Here is a 27,329-nt window from a genome sequence, read left to right as displayed (position 1 = left end):
AAAGTTGTTTTCTGAGAATTAAGACATGACCAGATAGCATGTACTGAGTGCCACAGCCAACTAGAGTAGCTTCTTTTTGTCCTCCAGGTCAACACCGTGATGCATCCTCAAGTCTTCATTTCAGGCCTCATACTGCTTCTCCCAGGTAAGTGAGTGGGTGAGCTTGAGGGGGGGGCAGTTGTGGAGGTTGGATATGACATAAAAAGGATACATTTCTTGGTATGTGTTGATTATGAATTGTGTAGAGAGGAGAGAACCAGGGTAAAATTGGACCTCTGGAGAAATTATTTACTTGGATGCATTTCAAAATTGATGACCAAAAAATAAAATCACAAGAGTATGTGAGGAGTGAGTATATGTGCATACATGTGATAGACTAGAAAGGGGTGAGTACATGTGCATGCATGTGATAGACTAGAAAGGGGTGAGTACATGTGCATGCATGTGATAGACTAGTAAGGGCTGAGTTCATGTTTCTGAGATGTCACCCTCTTATAACAAGGGATTCCTACTTGGATTTCTCTTAAGGACTGATCCTAAAACCTCATTTCTCATAGAGTTCTAAAATCCTTTCTGAAAATTGAAGCTGAAGTTTAAAACTTCTGCCTTTAAGCCAATAATGCTGTATACTAAACCTTGGTTTTGTTATTTGTACAGTAGAGGAGGATAAGGAGTTAATGGTTCCACTTTGAATAACATAAAGGGGAGGATCATAGGTGGTTTGGGACAGGGTCTCCTGAACCCAGGTTGGTCTTGAACTCGCTAGTTACCCAAGGCTGACTTTGAACTTCTGACTTTCTTGTTTCTACCTCTCACAGTCTAGTTTTGCAGGTGCCCATCAACACACACACAGCTTCTAGGACAGAGAAGGTTTAAATTTGAAAACTTAAACTTGAAGTACAGTTTGCAATCCCCTGTCCCAGTTAGCTAAGAGCAGTACTAGTCTTGCCCAGGAAAGAGCTCACCAGTTAGTTATCTGATACTAAATGGTCACCTCTGAACACATATACAGATATACAGTAACATGGAGATGGAGCAGGTTGTATTTATATAAGAATGTATGTATATAGGTATGTACACACACACACACACACACACACACATATATATATATATATATATATATATATATATATATATATATATATATATATATATATATCCATGTAACAACAATTAATGATAAAAAGAGGCCACAAATTTGAAAGAGAGCAAGGAGGGCTGTATGTGAGGATTTCAAGGGAGGTTAGGAAAGGGGGAAATGATGTAATCATAATCTGATCTTAAAAAGTATAATAAATAACTTTTAAAAATTAAATTAGAGCTGGTCTTAGTGGCACATGCTTGTAATTCCATCTCTCAGGCATCTGAGGCAGGAGGAGAGTCAGTGCAAGCAAGCTTAGGCTACAGAGCAAGACGCTGGATAAAATCAAACCAACAGGTCAGGCCTGGTGGGGACTTTAACCTCACCATTCAGGAGGTAGATGCAGGAGGATCTCTAAGAGTTTCAGGCTAGCTAGTTTATAAGTGGGTTCTAAGCCTGCCATGTCTACATAGTGAGTTTTGGCTCAAAAAGGGAAATGAAAGAAAAACAAACAATAGCAACCAAAAATGAGAGAGAGAGAGAGAGGAGTGAAAGAAGAAGAAGAAGAAGAAGAAGAAGAAGAAGAAGAAGAAGAAGAAGAAGAAGAAGAAGAAGAAGAAGAAGAAGAAGAAGAAGAAACAGTAGAGCTCATATCTCCAACGCATCATGCCCCAAGTTGAATGCTCAGTTGACACAAAAAGGGGCAATAGAAAAGAAATGCAGAAAGGAAAATACAATGGTAGGAAACCACCAAGAACTCATTCTCTATTTCCCCTTCTTTACCACAGCTGCCATAGAATCTTTCCGAGAAGTGCATGGAGTGGTGGGTCACCCTGTGACACTACCATGTACTTACCCTGTATCTTATGGCATCTCACCCACATGTTGGGGCCGATTGGCGTGTTTTTCTGGTAAATGTAAAAATGTTGTTATCTTGACCAATGGATACTACGTCTACTATGAGAGGAACAATCGTTACCACCTAAAGGGGCAGCTTCTTCGAGGAAACGTGTCCTTGACAATAGAGAATGTCACTGAGAGTGACAGAGGTCTCTACTGCTGTCGAGTGGAAATGACGGGATGGAATGGTGTACAGAGGTTGACCATCTCACTGCAAGTTCAACCAGGTAAGCATGCCTTGTTGCTTTGCTTATTTCTTACAAGTGAACCAAGTCCTCTATTTTGCTAATAATTTATTATCTACCTAGAACAAGGAAACAAAAGCTCTTATAAACATTTTTGCTACTAAACACTTGCTTTTGTTTTTTGTTTTGAAATGTAATCTCATGTATCTTGATTTCTACAATCTCCTGATCCCCATGCCTCTAGCTCTCTAGTCCTGAGAACAAGTAAGTTTCATCCAACACTGCCTTAATATTTCTTTCTGAGGTACAGAATACCTTTCATGTGCTTGGATCAACCTTAATTCAAAACTATGAGCCAAGTCAGGATCCATGCCCTACCTGTGTACTTGGGACAGTCATGATGGTTCATGAAACTGCATCCACTCTCCATCCTGAAACCCAGTGGGGAGCTTTATTTAAGCTGAAGTGACTTGAAGAAAGGGATCCTCTGCCTCTGAGTTAATGTTGTGTGACATTAAACCACCTGTCCTCAGCACTGTAAAAGCATATCAGCTCTCACCCGAAGAGCAGCCAATGCAGGATGTGCTGTGCAGATGAACTGACTTCATCAAGGGTCAGCTGACCTTGCTGAGTGCAGGCCACATCATACGTGGAGAGTTCCACTCTATGTCTGCCCTGCCATGGGCTTTTGAAATAGTCCTCACATCACGTCACTAAATTATCCTTTTGCATACAAAAATGGCCACATGGGATAGTATTTCTCTTCCAACATCTGTTCAGTGGTTACTAGTGAGAAGTTTGTGAAAGCCCCAGTTCTTAAATCATTAGAGTTCCTTTGTGATGCCGACATCCTGATTTTCCTTCAGCTTTTAGTTAAAGGCTGAATTGTGAGGAAGTACCTTCTTCTGATGCTATTCCCTAATCCCTGTGACTAGGGCTTACACTGGCAATAGAAGCTTATGGTAACCTATCTACATTCTTTTTCAGTTCAGACCATTATCTTGTCATTGCTCAACCCTATACTTTGTTATTTATTTTATATTTCTTTGACTTATTTATTTACTGTTGATACAGGATCATGGTGTATAGTATGGCTGGTCTGGATGTCCACATGTAGATCAGACTGGTCTCAAACACACAGATCCAACTGCCCCTGCTTTCTGAGTGATGGGATTAAAAACCTGTATCGCCATGTCTAGTTGCAAGAAATTATTAAGAGTAGGCTTTAATCAAGCTTAGAAATTTTTTCACAGGTCACTGTTTAAGTCCATAAATGATACTCTGCCTTATCCTTAATCACCAAATCTACATCTTCTCATGGTTTAAACACACGGAGCTTCCTCTTCAGCATCCTAGGACCCTCATCAGCTCCTTTGGACTTCCCCTTCTACCTGGGAGAAGAAAATGCCCCAGAGCAAGAAAAGCAAAGGTCTTGAGCTGATGATTCATTCCTGGATTTGTTCGAATAGTGACCTTCTGATTAGATTGTTTGCATGCTTTCTTTTCTCTTCACCTCAGAGATTTATACTCTCCAGGGAGGGGGTTGGATCATGCTCAAACCTCTGGCTACACATTAGACTGGTTCAGCAAACTATCACCAGGGCTGGATCTGGTTAGGTGACAGACCTGCTCACTGGTGTGAAGAGTTTCACTGAAGCATAGTAATGGGACTCATTGCTGTGTTGGAAAGCCGTGACTTTCCAACTGGTTGAGGTGTGTGCTTGCTAGTCAACATGAGTTTTTAGGTTCCCAGGCTGAAAACATTTACTATTTGGTCTTTACAAAGAATAAGGGTTAGGAGCCATGGAGACAGCTCCATTTCCATGGTAAGAGCACTTGTTTCCAAGCCCAATAACCTGAGTTCAAGTCCTGGGACCCACAAGGTGGAAGGAAAGAAACAGCTTTCTCAAGCTGTCCTCTGACCTCTACATATGGGACACAGACACACAGAGACACAGACACACACACACAAAGGAAGGCTGACCTCTGCATCCACTACTTCCCTACATATTATAGGTACACACACTTCTTTTCCATCTTTCAAGGCAAAGGCTATTTAGATTCCAAATCACATTTTATCCTTTAAGGGAAAGCAAGGTCAAACCAATTGTTCTCAATTCCCAAGGTTTTATTTTGTAGTTAGCAGAGTTAGGATTGAAGAAAGCTGCTTGTGGGGGAACACATCATCTGACAAAAACATTGTGTGCCCCTGCTGGGGTCCTTCACTCAGTATTTCCTTCCAGGCTCCCTTCCCCTTAATTCCCTACATTGGCTCTCTATGCACTCTCAGAATATCAGTAAGCTGTTTGGATTCTTACAGCACTCCTAACTCTCTTGATTTGTGAATTACTGATCAAGTCTGCCTAGTCCAAGAATCCTAAGTCCGAGTGTGAGAAAAATGTGGCAGAGCAGCAGACTCTATCTCAAAAATGGCTGAGACTGCTTTATTGAAACAGTGAGGAGCCCTGACCTTTCTGTGGGATGATGGTTGAGCACATTTAGAGGGGTGAGGAACACACACACACACACACACACACACACACACACACACACACACATAATCATACACATACGTGTGTGTGTGTGTGTGTGTGTGTGTGTGTATGTGTGCAGCTACCAGAAAGTTACAGCTATGTTTTGTGGTTTGACCAGGAGTGGAGTGGATTGTTTTCAATACCCAGGCATATTGTTTCTGCAGGTGGAACTGAATGGTCAGCATGGGGCTATTCAATTCTTTATGGTTAGGGCCTGTCACTCAGTACAACCTGACTCAACACCTCATGACCTGAGACCATTACCCAACATGCAGTGCTTCAGAATCGGAGAACTTTGGGGCACTGACTTGATGATACATCTGGAAAATCCAACAACATGTCATTTCCTTGCACTATCCATTTCCATGCATTATCAAGAGTTTGTAACCATACCAGTATTAACCAATGTAGCTATATGAATGCGTTATGGCAATTCATATTCAGACTTGAGCCCCATCCATAAGTTATTACCTATATGCAATAGTCCAAAACTTCCAGAAATACCCAAATAATGAAGCTCCTGGTACCAAGCATTTCTGGATAAGGGAAATTCTCCCTGTTTCTCTTAGATTGGAAGAAACAAAGGAAGAGTGTGTCCATTCTATACCCAAATGAGCAAATCCCTTGTGTTGGGCTTTGCATGGGATCTCTGATAGGCCAATGGGGCTAGTTAGCCTTCAGCTAAGATACAGGGCTATGTGGTATGTTCCCTTAGAACTGACTGCATTGTGCATACTGATCTTGTAATCTGTAGAAGTCAGTCACTTACCAATGAAAGGTAGACAATCAGTCCCAGGGCCCCCACACCCTATCAGTCTCACAGAGATGCTTAGAGATCTGAGGATCTGACACCTGTCATTTATACAGTGTGTTCTTAGGAATACAGGACTCTGTTTTCAGCTCCATGTTGTCAGAGAAGCTGCTTCCTGTTGGTGAGCTGTGACCACTGCCCTGTCTTGCCCAGTCCTAGTTGGTCAATGACAAAGAACAGAAGTTCAGGAGGAGCCTCTGCCTGGGGATAGCCCCCTGTTGGTGCTACAGCAAAAGCTCTTATCTCTTCTTGTTGACTGATCTGTGCTTTCATGTTGATTTCTAAATCCTGGAATTCTAATAAGCAGCAGAAGTGTCACAGCTTTTTTCCCTCCTAGATCAATCTGATGGGCGGTATTGATTCCTCACCTCCCACTGGCCTGTGGGTACATCAACTGGGAGGACTCTGAAGGCCTGAACTACAAGCTGAGTTTGCAGAGGGCTCTAGGTTATAATTGGTATTTTAGAGCATACGGATTTGTAAGAAAAACCACTTTATTCCAGGCAGCTGCACACACTGGAGAACTGTGAGATCTCTCAGGATTGACAGAACTTTTCAATACTTAGTTTCTGCCTGTTTCAGAGGATGGGCTTGTGAACTGAGTTTGGAGAATAAGGATACATTACTGACTTCATGGAAAACAGAGATTAAGAAAAAAAGTGACAGCTGATGTGATCATGTGACCAGCCAGGGATATTTAGTAAAATCTTTTTGGTTTGTTTGTTTGTTTGTTTGTTTTTCTTTAAGATGTGGTATCACTCTATAGCTCTTGCTTGCCTGGAACTCACTATGTCAATCAGTAGTCTGGCCTCAAACTCATAGATCTCCCTGCCTTAGTGACCTGAAACAATGTCTCTGTCAACAAGATGGGTAATATAGTATCCTTTCCTCTACACTAGGACAATGAGGCATTTTCCTTTCCATATCTCATGCTTCTTAGGCCTGATAGTTTTATGTTAACTTGACACAAACTAAAGTCATTTGAGAGGAGGGAACTGCAATTAAGAAAATTTCTCCAATGGCAAGAAGTTGTGAGGTAATGAATTATTTTTAAAAAACAAAAAATTCAAAATGTAAAAAAATGAAAAATTTAATCAGTGGTGGGTGCTGAGGAAGTTATTTATGATACTTTCGAGGTAAGGCCTTGGAATAAGAATTTTGATATCTCTTTTGAAATGTCTCTTGTTCTGAAAATTAAATACTTCTGAAAACTTTGGGGAAAAAAAAGAAAAGAAAATTTCTCTGTAAGATCAGGATACAGGCAAGCCTGCAGGGCATTTTCTTGCTTAGTGAATGACAGGAGAGGGCCCAGCCCATTGTGAATGGTGCCATCCCTGGGCTGGTGGTCCTGGGTTCTATAAGAAAGCTGGCTGAGCAAGCCATGGTGAGCAAGCCAGTAAGCAGCACTCCTCCATGGCCTCTTCATCAGCTCATGACTCCAGGACCCCACTCTGCTTGAGTTCCTGTCCAAATTTCATTGATGATGAACTGTGATGTGGAAGCATGAGCTGAATAAACCCTTTTCTTCCCAAGTTTCTGATGACAGCTATGCTACCATAATATCTGGGCTCTATGGAAGTCACATACTCATGTGCCTCTTTTACGAAGCAAATCACTCAGTTTAAGCCCAAAGTCATCACTGGGCTTGATTGTTTGGGCCCAGTTGCCTTTTACAAGACAAGTAGGGTCTGTGATGAAAGACCAAACCAGTAGCTGAGCACATTTGGGGTAACATCAGAGCATGTTAACTCAAAGTAGAGCCACTGTTTTCCTCAGTAGAGGTATACCCTACTGACTGTTAATGCAGATATAAGCACAAAAATGATGCATTCCTTAGAATTTTGACAGAGGTATACATCCATGTAATCACCCCATGCAAAAAAAAAAAAAAAAGAACACATTTCCATCATTGTCAAATACACTTTTTCATCCCAGAGTTCCACTGTACATGACTATCTCTGATCATTGGGTCTTCTTTCATATTCTAGATTAGCCATAGGCTAATAAAGGTAAAGGTCTATGCTAAGGTCTAGGATGTTTTCCTGTTTGTCTCACTTGGTCCCCCTTCAGTTTGCTTCTATTTCCCCAGGAATTGATCCAACACAGAACCCACCAAGGATCATGACTAAAGGCTTCTACATTGGAATCTCCATTACCTTGGTGCTTCTACTTCTTGTGAGCACAATGGTTATCACAAGTAAGTAATTTTAAGTTGGTTCCAAATGGTAGAATAAATGATAAACGGTAAATAATAAATGATGATAGAATCCAAAGAATTTTTGCAAAGTGAAAGGTTTTACTTCTGTAGAAGGGTGCAAAGCCACTTTAATCCACTGAACAAGCATACCCAGTGGGGTCCCACTGGGCCTTTAATTGTAAATCACAGGATCCTGTGCTCTAAATGCTCAGAGCTTGGCCTCACATTCTTATGAGACTGGCCATATAAAGTAGTGTAGTTAGTGACTAGGGAGAATGGCGTCTGGGCACAGATTTTGACCCTAGGAAAATGCTTACTCCACAAATCTTCTTGTCAATGGAGTCTTTCCACATTTCTTTCAAGATGGCATGTCCTCTGTCTTCTTTAGCCCTTTGCTAGAAGACACTCTAACTGCCTTCAAGTAACTCCACATGCCATGGGGTTCACATTTCACATGACTCTTCTGTGTTCCCCAATCCAAGATAAATACTGCAGTCCTTTCTGGATCCCAGTGATGTGTGAGGACCTACTGTGCACTGAGATTGTTTCTAAATCTGTGAAATATTCTATGACCTTCGTTTTGAGTCACTACATGGGTGCTATGAACCCAATAGGTGTTCCCTGCAAAAGCAACAAATGCTCTTAACCACTGAGCCAAGTCTCTAGCTCCAGCCATTTTTTAAAAATATTACTTCTTTTATTTTTTGAGATTATAATTTAATATCATTTCTCCCTCACCTTTTCTTCCTCCAAGCTCTCCCATATATCATTCTGTCTCTTTTTCAAATTCATGACCTTTTGCATAAATTATTACATGCATGAAAAGTATACATATATGCACATATATTCCCAAACACAACTTCCTCAGTCTATCTATTGTTCTTTGCATGCATGTTATTTTTTTTTGTTGTTGTTCCAAAACATCGAACATGAGCTCATTATTGATCTGTTCCACATGACTAGCTAGAAAATGGGGAATCAGAATATGCCTGCCTCTAATTATTTAGATCTTGTTTATCCAAAATGATTAAGCTGACTCTGGTGGTATGCACCTATAATTCCAGGACTTGGGCTGCTGAGGCAGAAGAATCATAGCTCATGGACTATAATAGTCAGATAATGTTTAATTAAAAATGTAAAAAAAATTACAAATATGTTCCCTTCTTTAGCCCAACAATGTTTATTTTCCCCTGAAGGAGGGTGATTACTGGGAATATAAAGGTCTTTAGCAGGAAGTAGGGGTGGGTGAGTGGGAGAGTGAGTGATACACACTTCCTAAATTCCACTAAGGAAGGAATGAAAGCCAATATAGCATCATTTTAGTGGGTGTTTTTAAAGGATCCTTGATGGACGAGATCATTAATAGGACCAGTGTCTCAGATCACCTTGTAGAGTCTACATTTAGCTTATTCTCCAGCAGCCAAATTAAAAACCTAGAGTTCTTCATTTCTTTCAGTGAAAGACAATTTACCGATGCCATTCTAGTGTGTTAGGGATGCTATGTGGGTGAATGTATCAAACCATGAATGAAGAGAAGATACTTCCTATGGGGTATAGGAAGGAACCTCCCAGGGAATGAATGGTTCAACTAAAAACAGAAACAATATCTTTGCTTAGAAGAAAAAGGCACCATGAGTGTTTCTGAGGACATGTTTGATTTTCTTTTCAACCCCCACTCCCTGCCTCCTCTCACCCAAATTTAGAGTGCATCCTTGTGAAGAAGCCAGGATCTCTAAGGTAAGTGGCACGGCTTCTGTCAATTGCTCTGGAGAACTTGCCGTCTTGGAGATTTTTGTTGCTGTTTTTCTTTTCTCTTCCTCCTCTCCCCTTTCCTCCTCCTCTTCTCTTCCTCCCATCTCTCCCCCTCTTCCCCCTTCCCTCTCCCCTCCCATCTTCCTCTTCCTCCTTCTCTTCCTTTCTCCTCCTCCTCTTCCTCCTTCTCTTCCTCCTCCTCCACCCCCTTTCCTCCTCCTCTTCTCCTCCTCTTTCTTCTTCTTCTCCTCCTCCCATCTCTCCCCCTCTTCCCCCTTCCCTCTCCCCTCCCCTCTTCCTCTCCCTCCTTCTCTTCCTTTCTCCTCCTCCTCCTCTTCCTCCTTCTCTTCCTCCTCCTCCACTCCTTTCCTTCTCCTCTTCTCCTCCTCCTCTTCTTCTCCTTCTCCCATCTCTCTCCCTCCTCCTCCTTCCCTCTCCCCTCCCGTCTGTCTTCCTCTTTCTCTTTCTCTTTCTCCTTCTCCTCCTCCTTCATTTTCCAGGCAGAGACATTTTGCCAGGGCTCCCATTGTTCACCTTGGAGACTATAGTTTCCGGAGCCCCTCTCCTGTTACCGTACCTTCCAGGGATGTGCCAGCATCCTGATTTCCCTACCTGTGGGTCTGAACTGGTACCGAAGGAGCTCCTCTGACAACTTGTAGTAAGTGCTGAATGGTAGATTTTGGTCTTTGGAGCTGAATTGAATGAGTTGCTTTGTGCAATAAGTGCACTTATCCATAAATCATGTCTCCAGCCCCAAACCTTGGGTTTCTATTATTATTGTTGTTGTTATTTAGTTGAAAACACTGAAGAAAATGTAACATACAAAAAGAAAAATAAGCTGTTTGAGGCTAGCCTAGACTTCCAGCAAAAACAGTAAAAACAAAAACAACAAAACTAAACAGGTAAGTAAATCCAGTCCACTACTTGACAAATTCCAGACAAACTTTCTCCACATTCTTTGTAATTCTCAGAGGAGGTGTCTTCTTCATGTGCCTGACTGAAGACACTTGTGTTGGTTCTACATTTCAGTAATAGAGACGGCCACTGTGTACAAATGACAAAACTCCACTGTGTTGAAATGCCACCCACGAGTTAAAGCTAACCTGTTTTCTTCTCTGGTTTGCCCCTCCATGAGTTCTAGAAGCTCAAATGTCAGTCCACTGTGCCTACCTTGATTAACAGGGGCACAGGATGAGCTCTCCACGTGAAGCCTCTCCCACAGCTGAGGGCATAGCCAGTGCCCAGATACTAACAGCGCTCTCCCAAAACTAATTCTTTGACTTCAAACAACTGACATTTTTGGGCTTGTGTCACATGCACGGCACACATGTAGTCTTTGAAAAGGTGTCATAGACCGCCAGCTTTTGTGAAAAGGCACTGCATTTTTCCATGTTTTTGTACTCCATGCTTAATGTTAGGGAATGTAGATATTATGCAGATTTCAAAACCCTTTCTTCTTTTAAGTAAGAATTTGTTAGTGTGTGTGTGTGTGTGTGTGTGTGTACAGAGTCTATGGCATCTGTGGAGGTCAGAGGACAACTTTGTGGAGCTGGCTCTTTCCTTCTACCTTTATGTGGGCTCCAGGGATCTCACTCGGTCACCAGGCTCTCCTGACCCATTCTAAAGGGTCACAGTGCAAAGCTGTAAACGCAGCCATTGTCCCGTTCCAAGCCCAGGTCCCACATACACATCTTGATTAGGTAACTCAGTTTGATGTTAGGTATGTGTCTCTTTGGATCATCCACTGTTGCATTCTATTACATGCATATCCTGATGGATGCCAATATGAACTGATATTTTTAAAATAATTCTTAGTGTGATGCCTATTAAACATATTTTTCTATGGCTTAACACTAGGGCCCTGTGTGGCTCTGCTCACTGTTACAGTTTTTGTGAATAGGGCTCCTTGAATCCCCAGTGCACATCATAAGTGAAAGCTCTGCTTAGCCCTAAAAGGTGACCTCACGTTGTTTTCATCAACATAATCTACATCTCTCTCTCTCTCTCTCTCTCTCTCTCTCTCTCTCTCTCTCTCTCTCTCTCTGCAGCTTGGTAACATTCCGTGTCTGTAAGACCAGAACTTTACAGAATTCAGAGAACGTACGACCACGAGCCCAGGAAAACATCTACATTATTGAAGACAGTCCTCCTGTCAAAGATTAAGTTGCAGTGGAACACAGCAACAAGATGTCACCAAGCTGGACAGCGCTTTAAGCTCCAGGACTATTTTGTGTTGGCTCATCAGGTGTTCCTGCTTTCCAGCCACAGTGGAAAAGATGATCCTCTGCCTGGCTGGCCTCACTCTCATTGCTGAAGTGATGTCCAGTCTCTCCACTCACTGAAGAGCCTTTTCTCCAACTTGAACACTTTAACATTTTGGATTTCCTTTAGACCCCACAATTCTTTTGTCCATGAAAGGAAAATCATTGGTAATGCAGGCCAATTGACTTCTGTCTTGGTTACTAAAATCATCCAGCAGAGAGGAATAGGATTTAGAGGTAAAAATAAAATTAAAAAAAGGGGGGAGGGTGAGATTTAAGTTAGAAGCACTTCATGGTTATGTCTTGTCTACTTATTATAACTTAAAACATCACTTATCTTTACCATCTCCAAGAAGCTTTAGTCATGGAAGCTACAAGTTTTACTTTCCTCCATAGATGAACAGAAGAGAGTCTAATGTCACCATTAGAGGTGTGCATACTTTCTCATGGATTTTGAAATATGATTTGTGGTTATGTGGTTGATCTTAGGATAGGGATGGGTGTTCCATGTCAGGAGAGGTTGCCATGGTGAGAATGGGCCAGGCAGACATCAGGGAAGAAAATAGTGGACAAGGACTGAGGTCATCAGTGCTGTTTCCACTGCAGTCTGACTTGGTGCTCAGTGTCCTGTCCTCACCCACTGGACTCTGAATTAGGTGCTGGAAGGAGACAGTGCAGAAATGAAGGGGAAAGGAGGGAGCAGGACCCAGGCTCTCTGCCTGAGAGAAGTCCTGTTCCAGGAGTGACCGGGTTTGGGACTATCACTGGTTTCATTCAGAGTTATAAATTTATAGCTGTCTTTAATTTTAAATTTATTTCAGAAAGACAAAGCATTTTTCATAGTGGATCAGTTTGTCACAATGAAGGAAATATTTGGTTTTTCTGGAGTTTATAAAGACTGCTGTGTTGGTGGACTGGTATATTCGTTACCAGTCTGTTGAGAAGAGCAGATTTTCAAGGGGTACTAATTTCTATATCAGAGTGAGTAATCCCCAACACCAGTTAGAGACACTCAGCCCATAGGAGAGCAGGATGCTGGGTCTCAGTCCACAGTGCACTGCTGTTCCACAGAGTTCTAGGGAAAGTGTGTGTCTGACTGGGGGTTTTGGGGGGAGGTCAGATAAGGAAAGTTCTGTTGAAGGTTTGTTGAATGGGGTTTCCTCACTTGCTTTAGAAATGATTATATTTAAACAACGATGTTTTATATTTGAGGCACTTATATACCAAAGCAAGGCTTGAGCTTTTGCCTCCTTCCTGATCCTGCCTGGTGGCTGCAGGCTCTAAAACTGTGATGGCTGCTCAGTTCTTCAGTCTCCCTAGAGATGCATGGTAGACATGATCAGTCTGTCCCATTCCCTAAACTTGCTTGCAGTCAAAAACATGGTACTAGTGCGTTCTGTGCAACCAAATATACGGGATCCAGTGGAAAACAGGGCTCAAATCCAAGCACTGAGTAACAACAGTAGTAGAATTTGTTCTGTGTTCCTATCTCTCTCCACCGATATAATGTTACCATTTCCACACTGACCTTGGTGTATAGTGGTCATTGCAATGAAACGTTACTCATGAGAGTCTCTGAAGAATTGTGGAGATGGCTCAAGAGGGTCTACTGCTCTTGCAGAGGACCTGAGTTGGGTTCCCAGCACCCATAGTATGAGTTTTATAACTGCCTGGGACTCTAGTTCCAGGGATGTGCCACCTCGATTCTGGCCCTGTGGGCACATACTGGTACACAACTACAAATAAATCTCAAATGAAATTAAAAAATAGTTCTTTGAAGATGGAAAACCTACAGAGGGTGAATTTTCCCCCAGTAGATTTCACAATAATTAGAGATCAGGAGTTTGTATTTCGTAAGTGACTTAACTATTGTTACATTCATAAATATCTTATGTGACCTCTTTCTTTAAAGAATTGTTTTCCTTTGAAATAGTTCATGTTTTGGAATTTGCTCACACCATAGGAAAAATTGTTAACTCACAGGATTAATGGGATAGAAGGAGAAGAATTTAGTTAATGTGAAAAAATTCCCGTGTGTGTGTGTGTGTGTGTGTGTGTGTGTGTGTGTGTGTGTGTGTGTGTATTGTGTGTGGTTTTTTAGCTTCACCTTGTTTGGTTTTCTTGAGACAAGATCTTGCTAAGTAACCCTACTGTCTTGGGATTTCCATCTGTAGATTAGGCTAGCCTGAAATTCACAGAGACTCACCTACTTCTGCTTTCTGAATGCTAGGATTGAAGTTGTGCACTGCCTTGCCTCAGACAAGCCTGGTTTGATCATATTGAATGGTGTTTCAATATTGATCTCTCAAGACACAGTTAATTCCATTACCTGTACTCTGCCTTGGAAGAAGATAGTTTCAACACTTGATTGTATGTATATTCATTAATAAAAATGCAGTGTTTGGAGGCTAGACTTGTGGCTCAATGGTTAAGCACACTAGCTGCTCTTCCTGGGGATCTGGATTGATCTCAGCACATACAGGGTAACTCACAATGATCTGAACTCCATCCCCAGGGGATCCGACACTTTCTTCAGGCATCCATGCAGAATAGGAAACTGCAAGCCTATGGTGCGCAGGCATACATGCAGGCAAAACGCCCATACATACCAAATAATAAAATAATAATTAAAAATTTAAAAATACTGTTTCTTTGAAAAATGACTTCCCATTTTTTCAGGTTCACAAGTTCATTTGAGCTAGGCATTTTCACCTTGCTATATGGAGTATTCCCAGCATGTGGACAAATATGTCAAAGCTGTCAAGGGTGCTGGGAAGATGGCTCAGTGGATAAAAGGATTTTCCCAAGAATGAGGACCTGAGGCTGAGTATAAGAACCCATGTGAAAAGCAGGATATGGCTGAATGTATCTGTAACCACAGCCTGTGGGGAGAAAAGACACAAAAGCAAAGGTATGGGTATCCTCTACACGAATTGTATGAGGTTAGCATGGTGGTGCATGCTGTTAGTCTCAACACTTGGAAGGCAAAGGCAGGCAGCTCTCTGTAAGTTCAAGGCCAGCCTGATCTATTTAGTGAGTTACAGGTAGTTAGGGCTAAATAGAGAGATCCTGTCTCAATATATATAAGTGTGTGTGTGTGTGTGTGTGTGTGTGTGTGTGTGTGTGTGTGCGCGCGCGCACATGCGTGCATGCATGAGTGTGTGTCTGTGTGTCTGTGTGTCTATGGCTGAGAGTGCATTTGCCACTGAAGACATATAAGATGATAAAAGACAACTTGGAGGAGGCAGCTCTTTCTATCATGTGAGTTCTTGGGATTGAACTCAGCTCTCAGGCCTTTATGCATAGAACCATTAGAAATTATTATATGCAAATAGATCCATATTTATCACCCTGCACAAAACTCAAGTCCAAGTGGATCAAAGATCTCAACATAAATCCAGTTACATTGAACCTGATAGAAAGTTGGAAGTAGCCTTAAATGCAATGGCACAGGAGACTACTTCCTGATTATAACACCAGTAGCACAGACACTGAAATCAACAATTAATAAATGGGACCTGCTGAAACTGAAAAGCTTCTGTAAGACAAAGAATACTGTCAATAGGACAAAACAGAAGCCTACAGAATGGGAAAAGGTCTTCACCAACCCCACATCTGACAGAAAGCTGATCTCCAAAATATATAAAGAACTTAAGAAACAAGACATCAAAATACCAAATAATCCAATTAAAAAGTGGGGTACAGATCTAAACAGAGAATTCTTAACAGAAGAACCTCAAAAGCCAAAATACACTTAAAGAATTGTTCAACATCCTTAGTAATCAGGGAAATAAAAATCAAAATGACTCTGAGATACTATTTTACACCTGTCAGAATGGCTAAGATCAAAAACACTGATGACAGCTTATGTTGGAGAGGATTCGGGGCAAGGGAAACACTCCTCCACTGTTTGTGGGAATGCAAACTTGTACAGCCACTTTGGAAATCAGTATGGCAGTTTCTCAGAAAATTGGGAATCAATCTACCTCAAGACCACCTAAACAATCTTGGGCATAAACCCAAAGAATGCTCAATTATATGAAAAGGATACTTGCTCAAATATGTTCATAGCAGCATTATTCAAAGTAGTCAGGGCCTACAACAGCTTCTCAGTTTTAACAGGTCCCATTGATTGATTGTTTCTCTCAGTGTCTCTGCTACTGGTGTTATATTTAGAAAGTGCTCTCTGGTGCCAATGTGTTCAAGACTACTTCCTACTTTCTCTTCTATCAGGTTCAGAGTAACTGGATTTATGTTGAGGTCTTTGATCCACTTGGACTTAAGTTTTGTGAACGGTGACAGATATAGATCTACTTGCAGCCTTCTACACATCCAGTTATGCCAGCACCATTTGTTGAAGATGCTTTCTTTTTTCCATTGTACATTTTTGGCTTCTTTGTCAAAAATTATATGTTCATAGGTGTGCAGGTTAATGTCAGGGTCTTCAATTCGATTCCATTGGTCCACATGTCGGTTTTTATGCCAGTACCAAGCTGTTTTCTATTACGGTAGCTCTATAGTAGAGCTTGAGGTTGGGGATTGCGATGCCTCCAGAGGTTGTTTGATTGTACAGGATTCTTTTGGCTATCCTGGGTTTTTTGTTTTTCCATATGAAGTTGAGTTTTATTCTTTCCAGGTCTGTGAAGAATTGTGTTGATAATTTGATGGGGATTGTGTTGAATCTGTAGATTGCTTTTGGTAAGATCACCATTTTTACTATGTTAACCCTCCTATCCATGGGCATGAGAGATCTTTCCATTTTCTGACATCTTCTTCAATTTCTTTTTTCAGGGACTTAAAGTTCTTGGCACATAGGTCCTTCACATGCTTAGTTAGAGTAACCTCAAGGTATTTTATATCATTTGTGGCTATTGTAAAGGGTGATGTATCTCTGATTTCCTTCTCAGCCTGTTTGTCTATTGTATATAGTACAGCTACTAATTTTTTTTGAGTTGATCTGGTATCCTGCTATGTTGCTGAAGGTGTTTATAAGCTGTATCAGTTCCTTGGTTGAATTTTGGGGGTCACTCATGTATACTATCATGTCATCTGCAAATAGGGAAAGCTTGACTTCTTCCTTTCCAATTTGTATCCCCTTAATCTCCTTATGTTGTCTTATTGCTCTGACTAGAACTTCAAGTACTATATTGAATAAGGACATGATCAACAAGACAAAGCGACAGCCTACTTAATGGGAAAAGGTCTTCACCAACCCCACATCTGACAAAGGGCTGATATCCAGAATATATAAAGAACTCAAGAAATTAGACTTCAAAATGCCCAACAGTCCAATTAAGAAATGGACTATAGAACTAAGCAGAGAATTCTCAACAGAGGAACTTCAAATGACTGAAAGACATTTAAGGAATTGCTCAACATCCCTAATTATCTGGGAAATGCCAATCAAAATGACTCTGAGATACCACCTTATACCTGTCAGAATGGCTAAGATCAAAAACACAGAAGACAGCTTATGCTGGAGAGGATGTGGAGCAAGGGGAATTGCCAGTGGGAATGCAAGCTTGTACAGCCACTTTGGAAATCAATATGGCGCTTCCTTAGAAAATTGGGAATCCATCTCCCCCAAGACCCAGCTGTAGCACTCTTGGGCATATACCCAAGGAATGCTCATTCATACCACAAGGGCATTTGCTCAGCTATGTTCATATCAGCATTGTTTGTAATAGCCAGAACCTGGAAACAACCTAGATGCCCTTCAACTGAAGAATGGATAAAGAAAATGTGGTACATATACACAATGGAGTACTACTCAGCAGAGAAAAACAATGACATCATGAGGTTTGCAGGCAAATGGATGGATCTAAAAAAAAATCATCCTGAGTGAGGTAACCCAGACTCAGAAGGACAAACATGGCATGTACTCACTCATAGTAGGATACTAGATGTAAAACAAAGATGACTAGACTGCTACACAACTCCAGGGAGGCTACCTAGAAAACAGGACCTTAGGAAAGACACGGGGATCACCCAATGACAGAGAAATGGATGAGATCTACATGAACAACCTGGACGAGAGTGGTGGTAATGAAGGGCAAGGTTTGAGGGAAAGAAAGCTTAGGGGAGCAGGAGATCCCAGCTGGATCAAGAACAGAAAGGGAGAACAAGGAATAACAGACCATGATAAATGAAGACCACATGAGAACAGGAATAGGCAGAGTGCTTGAGAGGTCCCCAGAAATCCACAATGATACTTCCTCTGTAGACTGCTGGCAATGGTCGAGAGAAAGCCTGATCTGACCTAGTCTGGTGATCAGATGGCTAAACACCCTAACTGTCGTGCTGGAACTCTCATCTATTAACTGATGGAAGTGGATTCAGAGGTCCTCAGCCAGGCCCCAGGTGGAGTTCCAGGAGTCCAACTGTCAAGAAAGAGGAGGGGCTGTAAGAGTGTGAATTGTTGAGAAGAAGATTGGAAAGCACAGGGACAAATAGCCAAACAAATGGAAACACATGAATTATAAACCTAATGCTGTGGAGCCCCCAGCTGGAGCAGGCCCTCTGGATAAGTGAGACAATTGAACAGCTTGAACTGTTGGGGAGGCACCCAGGCAGTGGGACCAGGACCTGTCCTTAGTGCATGAGCTGGCTGTTTGGAACCTTGGGCTTACACAGGGACACTTTGCTCAGTCTGGAAGGAGGTGACTGGAGCTGCCTGTACTGAATCCACCAGGTTTAAATGAATCCCCAGGGGAGTCTTGGCCCTGGAGGAGACGGGAATGGAGGAGAGGGGCTGAGGGAAATGTGGGGGCGGGGGCGGGAGGGGGGAGGACAGGGGAACCCATGGCTGATGTGTAAAATTAAAACACAAATATAATAAATTAAAAAAATTAGCCAGGGCCTGGAAACAACCTAGATGCCCCTCACCTGAAGAAAGATTAAGGAAAATGTGGTACATTTATGCAGTAGAGTATTACTCAGCTGTAGAAAACAACGACCTCATGAAATTTGCAGATGAATGGATGGAGCTAGAAAAACTCTGAGTGAGGTAACCCATACCCAGAAAGACAAACATGGTATGTACTCACTCATAAGTGGATACTAAGAGTAAAGTATAGGATAACCAACCTACATTCCACAGCCCCAGATAGCAAGGAGGACCCAAAGAGGCATGCATGGATTTCCCTGGGAAGGGGAAATAGAAGAGATCTCCTGGGTAAACAGGGGATGGGGTAGGGGAATGGAGTGCTGGGAGCATGAGGGAGGGGGTTGCATGGGCTGGTGTGAGAGGCAAATTGGAGGTGGGATGGAGTGGGAGAGTAACAAAAGAGACATCTTCATAGGGGGGCCATTTCAGAGTTAGGGAGAAACCTAGTGCCAGGGAAAACCCCAGGAATCTACAAGGACAACCCCAGCCAAGACTTCTAGCAATAGTGGAGAGGGTGCCTGAACTGGCCTTCCCTCATAATCAGATTGGTGACTACCTTAATTGTCATCAAAGAGTCTTCATCCTGTAACTGATGGAAGCAAATGCAGAGATCCACAGCCAAGCACTGTGCTGAGCTCTGGGAGTCCTGCTGAAGAAAGAGAAGAAGGACTATATGAGCCTGAAGGGTCAAGGTCATGATGGAGGAACCCACAGAGACAGCTGATGTGAACTCCTGAGAGCTCAGGAACTCTGGACCTACATCTAGGGAGCCTGCATGGGACTGACCTAGGCCCTGTGCATGTGTGTGACAGCTGTAGCTTGGTCTGTTTGTAAGGCTCCTAGCAGTGAGATCAGGACCTGTCCCTGGCACTTAGCTGGCTTTTGGGAACCTGTTCCTCATGCTGAATTACCTTGCCCAGCCCTGTTGCAGGGGGAGAAGCTCAGTCCTGCCTCAACTTGATGTGTCATGCTTTGTTCAAGACCACGGGGAAGGAGGGGAAACTGTGGTCTGTATGTAAAATAATTTTTTTTTAAAGTTAGTAAGTAAGAAATTATTCTATTTTAGTTAAATATTAAGTAAACAGTGTAATGGGTTATTGTCTTTGTTATTTTCTGATTTACTCTGGGCTAGCACTGTTGCTTATATTCGGGGCTAAGGGATTGATTAGGTGAAATCAGGGCCCTTTCTAGCTGAATGCAGACTATCAGCTTCCTCAGATTTCAGCTACATAAGAAGGAGCTGAATTCTTCCTAAGGTCAAGGTTGGAAGCTGTCCCAGAAGACAAACAGGACAGAAGAAGCTGACCTCAGGACACACTGATCAGGGAGGTTAATCTCATCTTACTTCTGGGTAGAGTTCTGCTCTAAAACTCTATTTTCTGTAATGGGAGAGAAAAATAGGTTAAGTCTCATCTCATCATGTCATACATCTCACAAGCTACAACTTCAAGGATTCCAGTAAGAAAATGGGTCCAGAATGGTTAGTCCAGTGCCTGGTCACAGTGTGTTCTCAGTGTACATTAGCACCTGTCACCAACTCTGTCAATACGGCCATAAGGCAGAATGAGAAAATGGTTGGGTCCTGCAGCGAGAGTAAACCGGGTCCTAAATCCAACTTTTCTGGCCAATTCTGAACTCAGTAACATTGCACATACACAATAATTCAAAAGTAGAAATACTCTTTAATTTATAAATATATCCACGTTTCTTAGGAAACTCAACAAAACAACCTCTCCCTGTGTGGATTTCCCTGTTGCTTTCTCAGGCATCTCTCTTTAATACTGAACCATGCTTGGGATTCCAGAACTGGGGTTTCTCCTCACAGTGATCAGCACGCACAGCTCTTTGTCTTTACTTGCACAAATAACTTAGGGTCTGAAGGTGTAGCTCAGGGGTAAAGAGGTTTTTGTAGCATGCAGGAAGCCCCCAGTGCCACATACACCTGTAATTGCAACACTCTCTGGAGGTAGAAGCAGAAGGATCAGATGTTCAAGATCATCCACAGTGAGTTCCAGGCCAGGGTGGGCTGCAGGAGACCCTGTCCCAGGAAAAACAAAAACAAAAACAACAACATTCAGTTTGATTGTACTTGGAGACCATCACCACATTCAAGACCTAAATACTCTCATCAGCCCCAGGCCTGACACACCTTCATAACAGTGGTATAGTCTCAGTTCTCAGAGAACAAAACATCATGCCCCAGAACAGGAGCATCCTTTCTCACAAACACATTGGGAGGTGACCTTTGAGGTCTGTTCTGAAAGAAGAGAATTCACCACCTCTGTCAAGGCCCAGCAGAAACAAGACATGAACAGAGAACCCCAGTAACCATCTGGGGGGGGGGGTAAAACCAAAACTGTAACTAGAAGAAGAGAGTGGCCCTCAATAAAGTCTGAGAGGTGAACTGAGGCTGGGTCCTAACTTCAAGCAGGCTGCCTGGCCCAGAGCATTCTTATGACTTCTTGACTGGAAAGAAGCAGCTGGAGCCGTGTGGAATGTCAGAGCTCTAGTCTTTATCTGAACTTTCAGGATGGTAAGGTTGATGCAATTGTAGCAGGAATTTATTGTCTGAGGCAGATGGTTGCTGTCATTGTTGGATGAAATGATGGAAACTGCAGAGAACTTCACTGAGGCCTGGAGCAGACAGGCCTCAAAGCCCCTCACCCTCGGCACTAGAGCTTTTGCCCAGCAACAGCATAGTCAACTCCAGCTCGGGGAGTTTAGCTAGGATCTAGTGGTCAGTTTGGCAAGAGCAAATTAGGGATCACTGGGAAGGGAGGAGGAGGCAGATCTTTGTGAGTTTGAAGCTAGCCTAGTCTATATAGGGAATAAGTTAGCTGGGTCTAGCTAGAAACCTTGATCAAGTAAGACCTTATTTAGATAGATACTAGAAAGAAAGAAAGAAAGAAAGAAAGAAAGAAAGAAGGAAAGAAAGAAAGAAAGAAAGAAAGGAAGAAAGAAAGGAAGGAAGGAAGGAAGGAAGGAAGGAAGATAGATAGATAGATAGATAGATAGATAGATAGATAGATAGGGTGGGTGGATGGACAGACAGATAGATAGATAGGAAGGGAGAGTGGGAGGAAGAAGGGAGGGAGAGAGGAATTGTTCCATCCCTAGTAGAGAAACAGGATAAAATAAAAAAAGATTTTGAGTTTAAAGCTCTCTACTTTTAAACTAAATTTCTTTTTTTAAGTTTGTAAAATTTATTATATTAATATCAGTGGGGAGAGCTATATGTACATGTACTATGTGCATGGATGAGCCCACGGGCACCAAGTGAGGGCCATGGATCCTCTGGAACTGGAGATACATGGGATGAGTTGTCCTGTGGGTGCTGAGAACTTAATCTAGGTCTTCTACGAGGGCAGGAAGTACTCCCAACCATGGAGCCATCTCTCTGGCCTTGATGTCCCACACTTACGTATCATCTGAGCATTTGAGAAGACTCACAAACATACTAATATATGTTAAATGGGGGCTTTAGTTTTTTATTATTTTCAAAGTGGATACACAAGTGTGCATTTGTGCTGGGGTGTACACACATGAAGGCCAGAAGAGGGTATCTGGTGTTCTCTTCTGTTTCCCTACCTGTCCCTTTGAGTCAGGATCGCCCTGATCTGGACCTCATGTTTTCCCAGTCCACTGGAAGCCAGAAGACCACCATTCCCCTTTGTCACCCTGTTCCCATTTCAGGGCTGGGAATCAGGTGTTCTTGGGGTGGTGTCTTCTTATGTGGGGGTGGGATGCTCAGTCTGGCCTTCATGATAAGGCAGCGAGTACGTCTAATTGCTGAGCCACCTCTCAAGCCCTGTCACCCATTTCTTTCTAACATGGTAGTAGAAAATGAAAAGTGCTATGCAGTCCTTCCTTACTGTATTAGTACTGGACAGTGCTGGTCAGAAGGTCAGAGCAATTATGCGGTTCTCTCCTGGGGAGTGTGGGAATGCCCAATGATAAAGCAGAATGAGGAATTTCCAGTGTTTAACTTAGACTCTGCTTGTTTTAGTGTGTGCTTGGCTGGTTGTTTTGTTTATTTGTTTGAAGGTGAGCTTTCATGTAATCCAGGAATCTCAAGTCTCTATAGCTGAGGCTGGTATTAGATTCTCCATTAGCTCTAGTTCTGGAGTACCAGACTTCAGGTTTGTTGTTTCTGCTGTATGTTTTACTTTAATTTTTTAATATTTCAGTATAGATAGATTAGCATAATATTTCCTGTTATTTATTTATTTATGTATACTACTGACATGTATTCCCACCTCATTTATTTATTTTTTGATTTTATTTTTTTGAGACAGGGTCTTGCTATACAGACCAGGCTGACATTATATTAGCAACTAGAATTTCACTCAAGTGCTGGAATTTCAGACCCTACTAAACATTCAAACTTAAGGAACCAATCTTAGGACTTTTAGTAAGGAACCTGGCTCAGGTAACAATATCATGCCAGTTTCTTCATTTTGATCAAACTATTATAGTTTGTACCCTGCTGGCATGGAGGGAATTAGATAATTATAGAGATACTTTGGATTTGCTACAGATCCAAATTCTTTCAGCATTAAAAGTTAAACAATAGCAACAAGGAAATAAACAATCCAAGAAGTCTCATCTTCCCAGGCTACTGAAAAGCAATTAGCTTCTATTAGGCTGCCCTGCCCAGAGAGTTCTTGTGACACCTTGACTGGAGAGAAGCAGCTAGAAGGGTGTGAAATGTCAGATTTCACAGTCTTTATCTGACCTTCCAGGATGGTGAGGCTGCTGCATGCGTGTCAGGAACTTTTAGCCTGAGGAGGATGGTTGCCATCATTGTTGGAAGGAACATTGAAAACTGCAGAGATCTTCACTGAGGCCTGGAGCAGACAGGCCTGGAAGCCCCTCACCCTCTGCACTGGAGCCTTCCTTCCAGTGTAGGTAGAGATTTTCTGCATTTTGGCTTCCCAAATAACCTACATGGAGGCTTAATACAAATTATAAATACTCAGCTGATAGCTCAGGCTTATTACTAACTCTTCCACTTAAATTAACCCATATCTCTTATGTATTTTTACCATGTGACTTGGTACCTTTTCTCAGTATGACATGCCCATTTTATTTCTCTGTATCTCTTGGAGACTCTCTTAACTCTACATTATTTCATCTCAGCATCCTTAGTTTGGTCACCCCACAGATACTTCCTGCCTGGCTACTGGCCAATCAACATTTTATTAGACCAATTTGAGTAACAAAACTTTATAGTCTACAAGAGAATTATTCCACAACATTCCACCACAGTTCTGTCAATACCAGGTCAGGAGTGTTTGGCTAAATTCTATGGTAAACTTTACCATAACCAAATTGCTCCAGCCCAGGAGGGGGTGCTGGTGTAGAAATCTATTATAGAACAAACACATGAAACAGTCTTCCTAGAGCAGCCCAGTCACTTTTCCTTTTTACTGAAGAGTTTAATGTCAAGTTCAGCTCACAACTGAGCAGTGACATCAGTATGTCATAGATGGCAGGAGGGAGACACAGGGATGATCATAGCAATCATGTTTGTAACAGCACATGTTGGTAGCATGCTAAATGTCTACCAGTGGGAAACTAAGCAAGTAAATGATATAAATAATGAACCTGATTGATCAACCCAGTGTAGAATACTCTCAGTCACAATGCTACTGAGAAAAATCAAGGTGTAGATTCATGCCTACAGTAGGCTTCTACGTGTGCAAATGAAAGGGAAAAATCAGTAGCCATCTTGAGAGATGCTTCCCCCTCCCCTCCTCCAAAGATATTTGCTGATCAACAGTTTCAGAGGTGACCAGAAGTTGAACTTGGAAGGCTGGGACAATAAATCTATGTATCCTGGACTTGGCAAAACAAGATATGGAGAGTAATGGGCTCAACTGACCAGAAGTTGAACTCAGGGGAGAGTAGGACTGGAACAATAAATCTGAATGTATATATCCTGGGATCAACAAAAGCAACACATAGGGAGTAAAAATTTATGTCTCTGTAGAAACCCTGAATCCTGTTAGCCATCAGTAACCTCATGCTTATAGTTCAGCCAGTAACTTCATAGAACTAACTCACATCTAACCCCCTCGTCCAATCCCAAGCTGCATGTAAACATTTCCTATATAAACCCCTGAAAGTGAGTGCTCAGGGCCACCCACTGTATCGGATCATGGACACAGACCAAGCTTTCTTGTTTTTTTATTAAAAAACTCTATGTGCTTGCATCAGATATTGGCTCTGTGGTGGTCTTGCTTGGGGGTCTTGCAAATTGGGCACAAGACACACAATGTCAGGAAACAGTAATGTGTGGAAACATTTTTGTTTGGACTCAAAGTGAGCAGGATCGAATGGGAATAGTTTGGAAAGGGAGTCATGACTTCACACATGTTCAATGTGGCTTGACTGCTCTCCTACATAGATGTGTACATATAGATTTAGTGAAATTAATTAATGCTAAACATTAAAACAACTCTAGTAGTTTGAAATGTACAAGCTTTCTATTTGTCAAGGGTTTTGTTCACTGTATTGGGGTGATTTGGTCACCCTTTCCTTGCCGAAAGAACACACAACTAGCTCAGATCCCAGACAGATGGGCCATTTTCCTGGGAAACAATGCCCATTTTCTTTCCTGAGTGTTGATTCCATTAGCTCTGCCTTTTAACTTTAAAGAGCTGTTAGGAATTCACTTGGAGGACCATGATTCTAAAAGTGGGGATGGGAAGTCAAGGACACACAACACAAATGCAAGGTCCCATGTTCCACCTCACACCAATGGAGGCACACATTTTAGGGAATGATCACAGTTTGCCCAGGCTGGTCTCAAACTCACTGCAGCTCTGCCACAGATTCCGCAGTACAGGGATTAAAGGCATAAATCATCACTTTCTGACTTGTCAGTTTCTTTTTTGAGAGATGATTTCATCACTCAGGTTAGCCTAGAATTTGTTCCATAGTTCAGTCTAGTCTCTAATTTGGGATTTTTCTGTCTTCACCTGCCAAGCTCCAGGATTAGAGGCATGTGCAATCATAGTAAGTGTTTGAACGGGACTCTCTTCTGCTGCTTCTGCTGCCTCTGAGTCAGAGACTCATTGGCACAGTCAATCCTCCTCCCAACAGGGCAGCCAGAGTTTCCTCTTTTATTCTGTGAGGCATTACCAACAGAAATGGACGCTCCTCCTCACCATCTTGCCGTTCTTCCCTCTCTGTGTAGGGTCTTTGGAGGATGCATTTATAGTCAAGGTCAGTAAGAATGCCAATCTGCCCTGCAGCTACATTCTACCTACCCCTGGGACACCAGTACCTGTGTGCTGGGACAAGGGACTTTGTCACTTGTCACAGTTGTCAATTGGGTTCTCAGCACTGATGAAAGAAATATGACATATCAGAAATCCAGAAGATACCAGCTAAAGGGGAATTTCTACAAAGGAGATGTGTCCCTGACCATAGAGAATGTGTCTCTAGATGACCATGGGACCTACTGCTGCAGGGTAGAATTTTCTGGTCTAGGGAATGATCAAATATTAGACCTGGAATTAGTCATCACAACAAGTGAGTAGACCTTTCCATGTCCTCTTTGTCTGTAAGAATCACCCATGGGTCATGATAACATAATAAACATATGGATTATTATCACCTCTGACTTCCCTAGCTGCAGTCCTGGGGTGGGATGGGAAGAACTGGGATGAAGAGGCCTCACCTGTGAAGGCCAGCGATGTACCTTCCAAGTGTTTTCATACTCAAGGATGTAGTCTAGAGAAGGGGAGGAAAAGCTTAGACCAGAGGTTCAAGAACCCGCCTGATCCTTAGGTCACATGGAGAGTGTCATAAGAACAAGTGCTCAGGCTCCACCCTACAAACAGGAACATCAGCATCACTGCTGTTTCAGTCTGAATTCTCATTTTACACAGCTCCTCCCCAGGTGCAGCCAGCACTGGGAACCCCTGGCTTGAACAAGTTTGTGGTGGGTGTGTATGCGTGCATGTACTCTTGTTTAAGATTATAGTACATGGACTAGTATAGTAATGTATCAGAGGAGTAGATTGCTGACCTTGCATGCAACAGACTGGGATTAAAGGTATATACCACATTGCCTGTCCAACCAAACCCTTTTGATAATAGTGTGATGAGGAAAAGATACTATGTGTTAGGATTCCTTGTAGGTAGACTTTTCTATCCCACCAGCTGCTCCCCAAATAACCACACAGAGACTTAATATTAGTAATAAATGATCAGCCATGAGCTTAGGCTTGTTTCTAGCTAGCTCTTATATCTTTTTTTTCATTTTTTGATGTTGTTTTTAATTTTCATGAAACAGATCAAGCAGAGGCATACTGATATAAAAGAGGCTAATGTATCTTTTGTTTTGTATTTTTACCTGTTCAGTAATTTTAGTTTACTGACAGTAGTTATACTTTTTTTTTAAATATGGATGTTTGTGTTTTAATTTTACATATCAGCCATGGTTTCCCCTGTCCTCCCCACTCCCGCCCCTGCCTCACCTTCCCCCCAGCCCCTCCCCCTCATTCCCATCTCCTCCAGGGAAAAGACTCCCTTGGGGATTCAGCTCAACCTGGTGGATTCAGTACAGGCAGCTCCAGTCCCCTCCTTCCAGGCTGAGCAAAGTGTCCCTGTGTAAGCCCAAGGTTCCAAACAGCCAGCTCATGCACTAAGGACAGGTCCAGGTCCCACTGCCTGGATGCCTCCCAAACAGTTCAAGCTATTCAATTGT

At 42.3% G+C, this 27,329-nt stretch overlaps 1 protein-coding gene across 1 annotated transcript; it reads left to right on the top strand.

Annotated features, from left to right (window-relative positions):
- The first annotated feature begins 99 nt into the window (after window positions 1-99).
- On the top strand, window positions 100-26,407 carry LOC118588633 (T-cell immunoglobulin and mucin domain-containing protein 4-like). The gene is made up of 6 exons (XM_036195204.1): window positions 100-145; window positions 1,873-2,211; window positions 7,604-7,711; window positions 9,415-9,448; window positions 25,959-26,149; window positions 26,250-26,407. The coding sequence occupies exons 1-6, from the start codon at window positions 100-102 to the stop codon at window positions 26,405-26,407; spliced, it is 876 nt and encodes a 291-aa protein (XP_036051097.1).
- The last annotated feature ends 922 nt before the right edge of the window (window positions 26,408-27,329 follow it).

This window comes from Onychomys torridus, chromosome 8 (assembly GCF_903995425.1).
Source record: "Onychomys torridus chromosome 8, mOncTor1.1, whole genome shotgun sequence".
Lineage (NCBI taxonomy): Eukaryota > Metazoa > Chordata > Mammalia > Rodentia > Cricetidae > Onychomys > Onychomys torridus.
The sequence above is the reverse complement of the archived record's forward strand: the minus strand, read 5'-3'. Positions and strand labels throughout refer to the sequence as shown.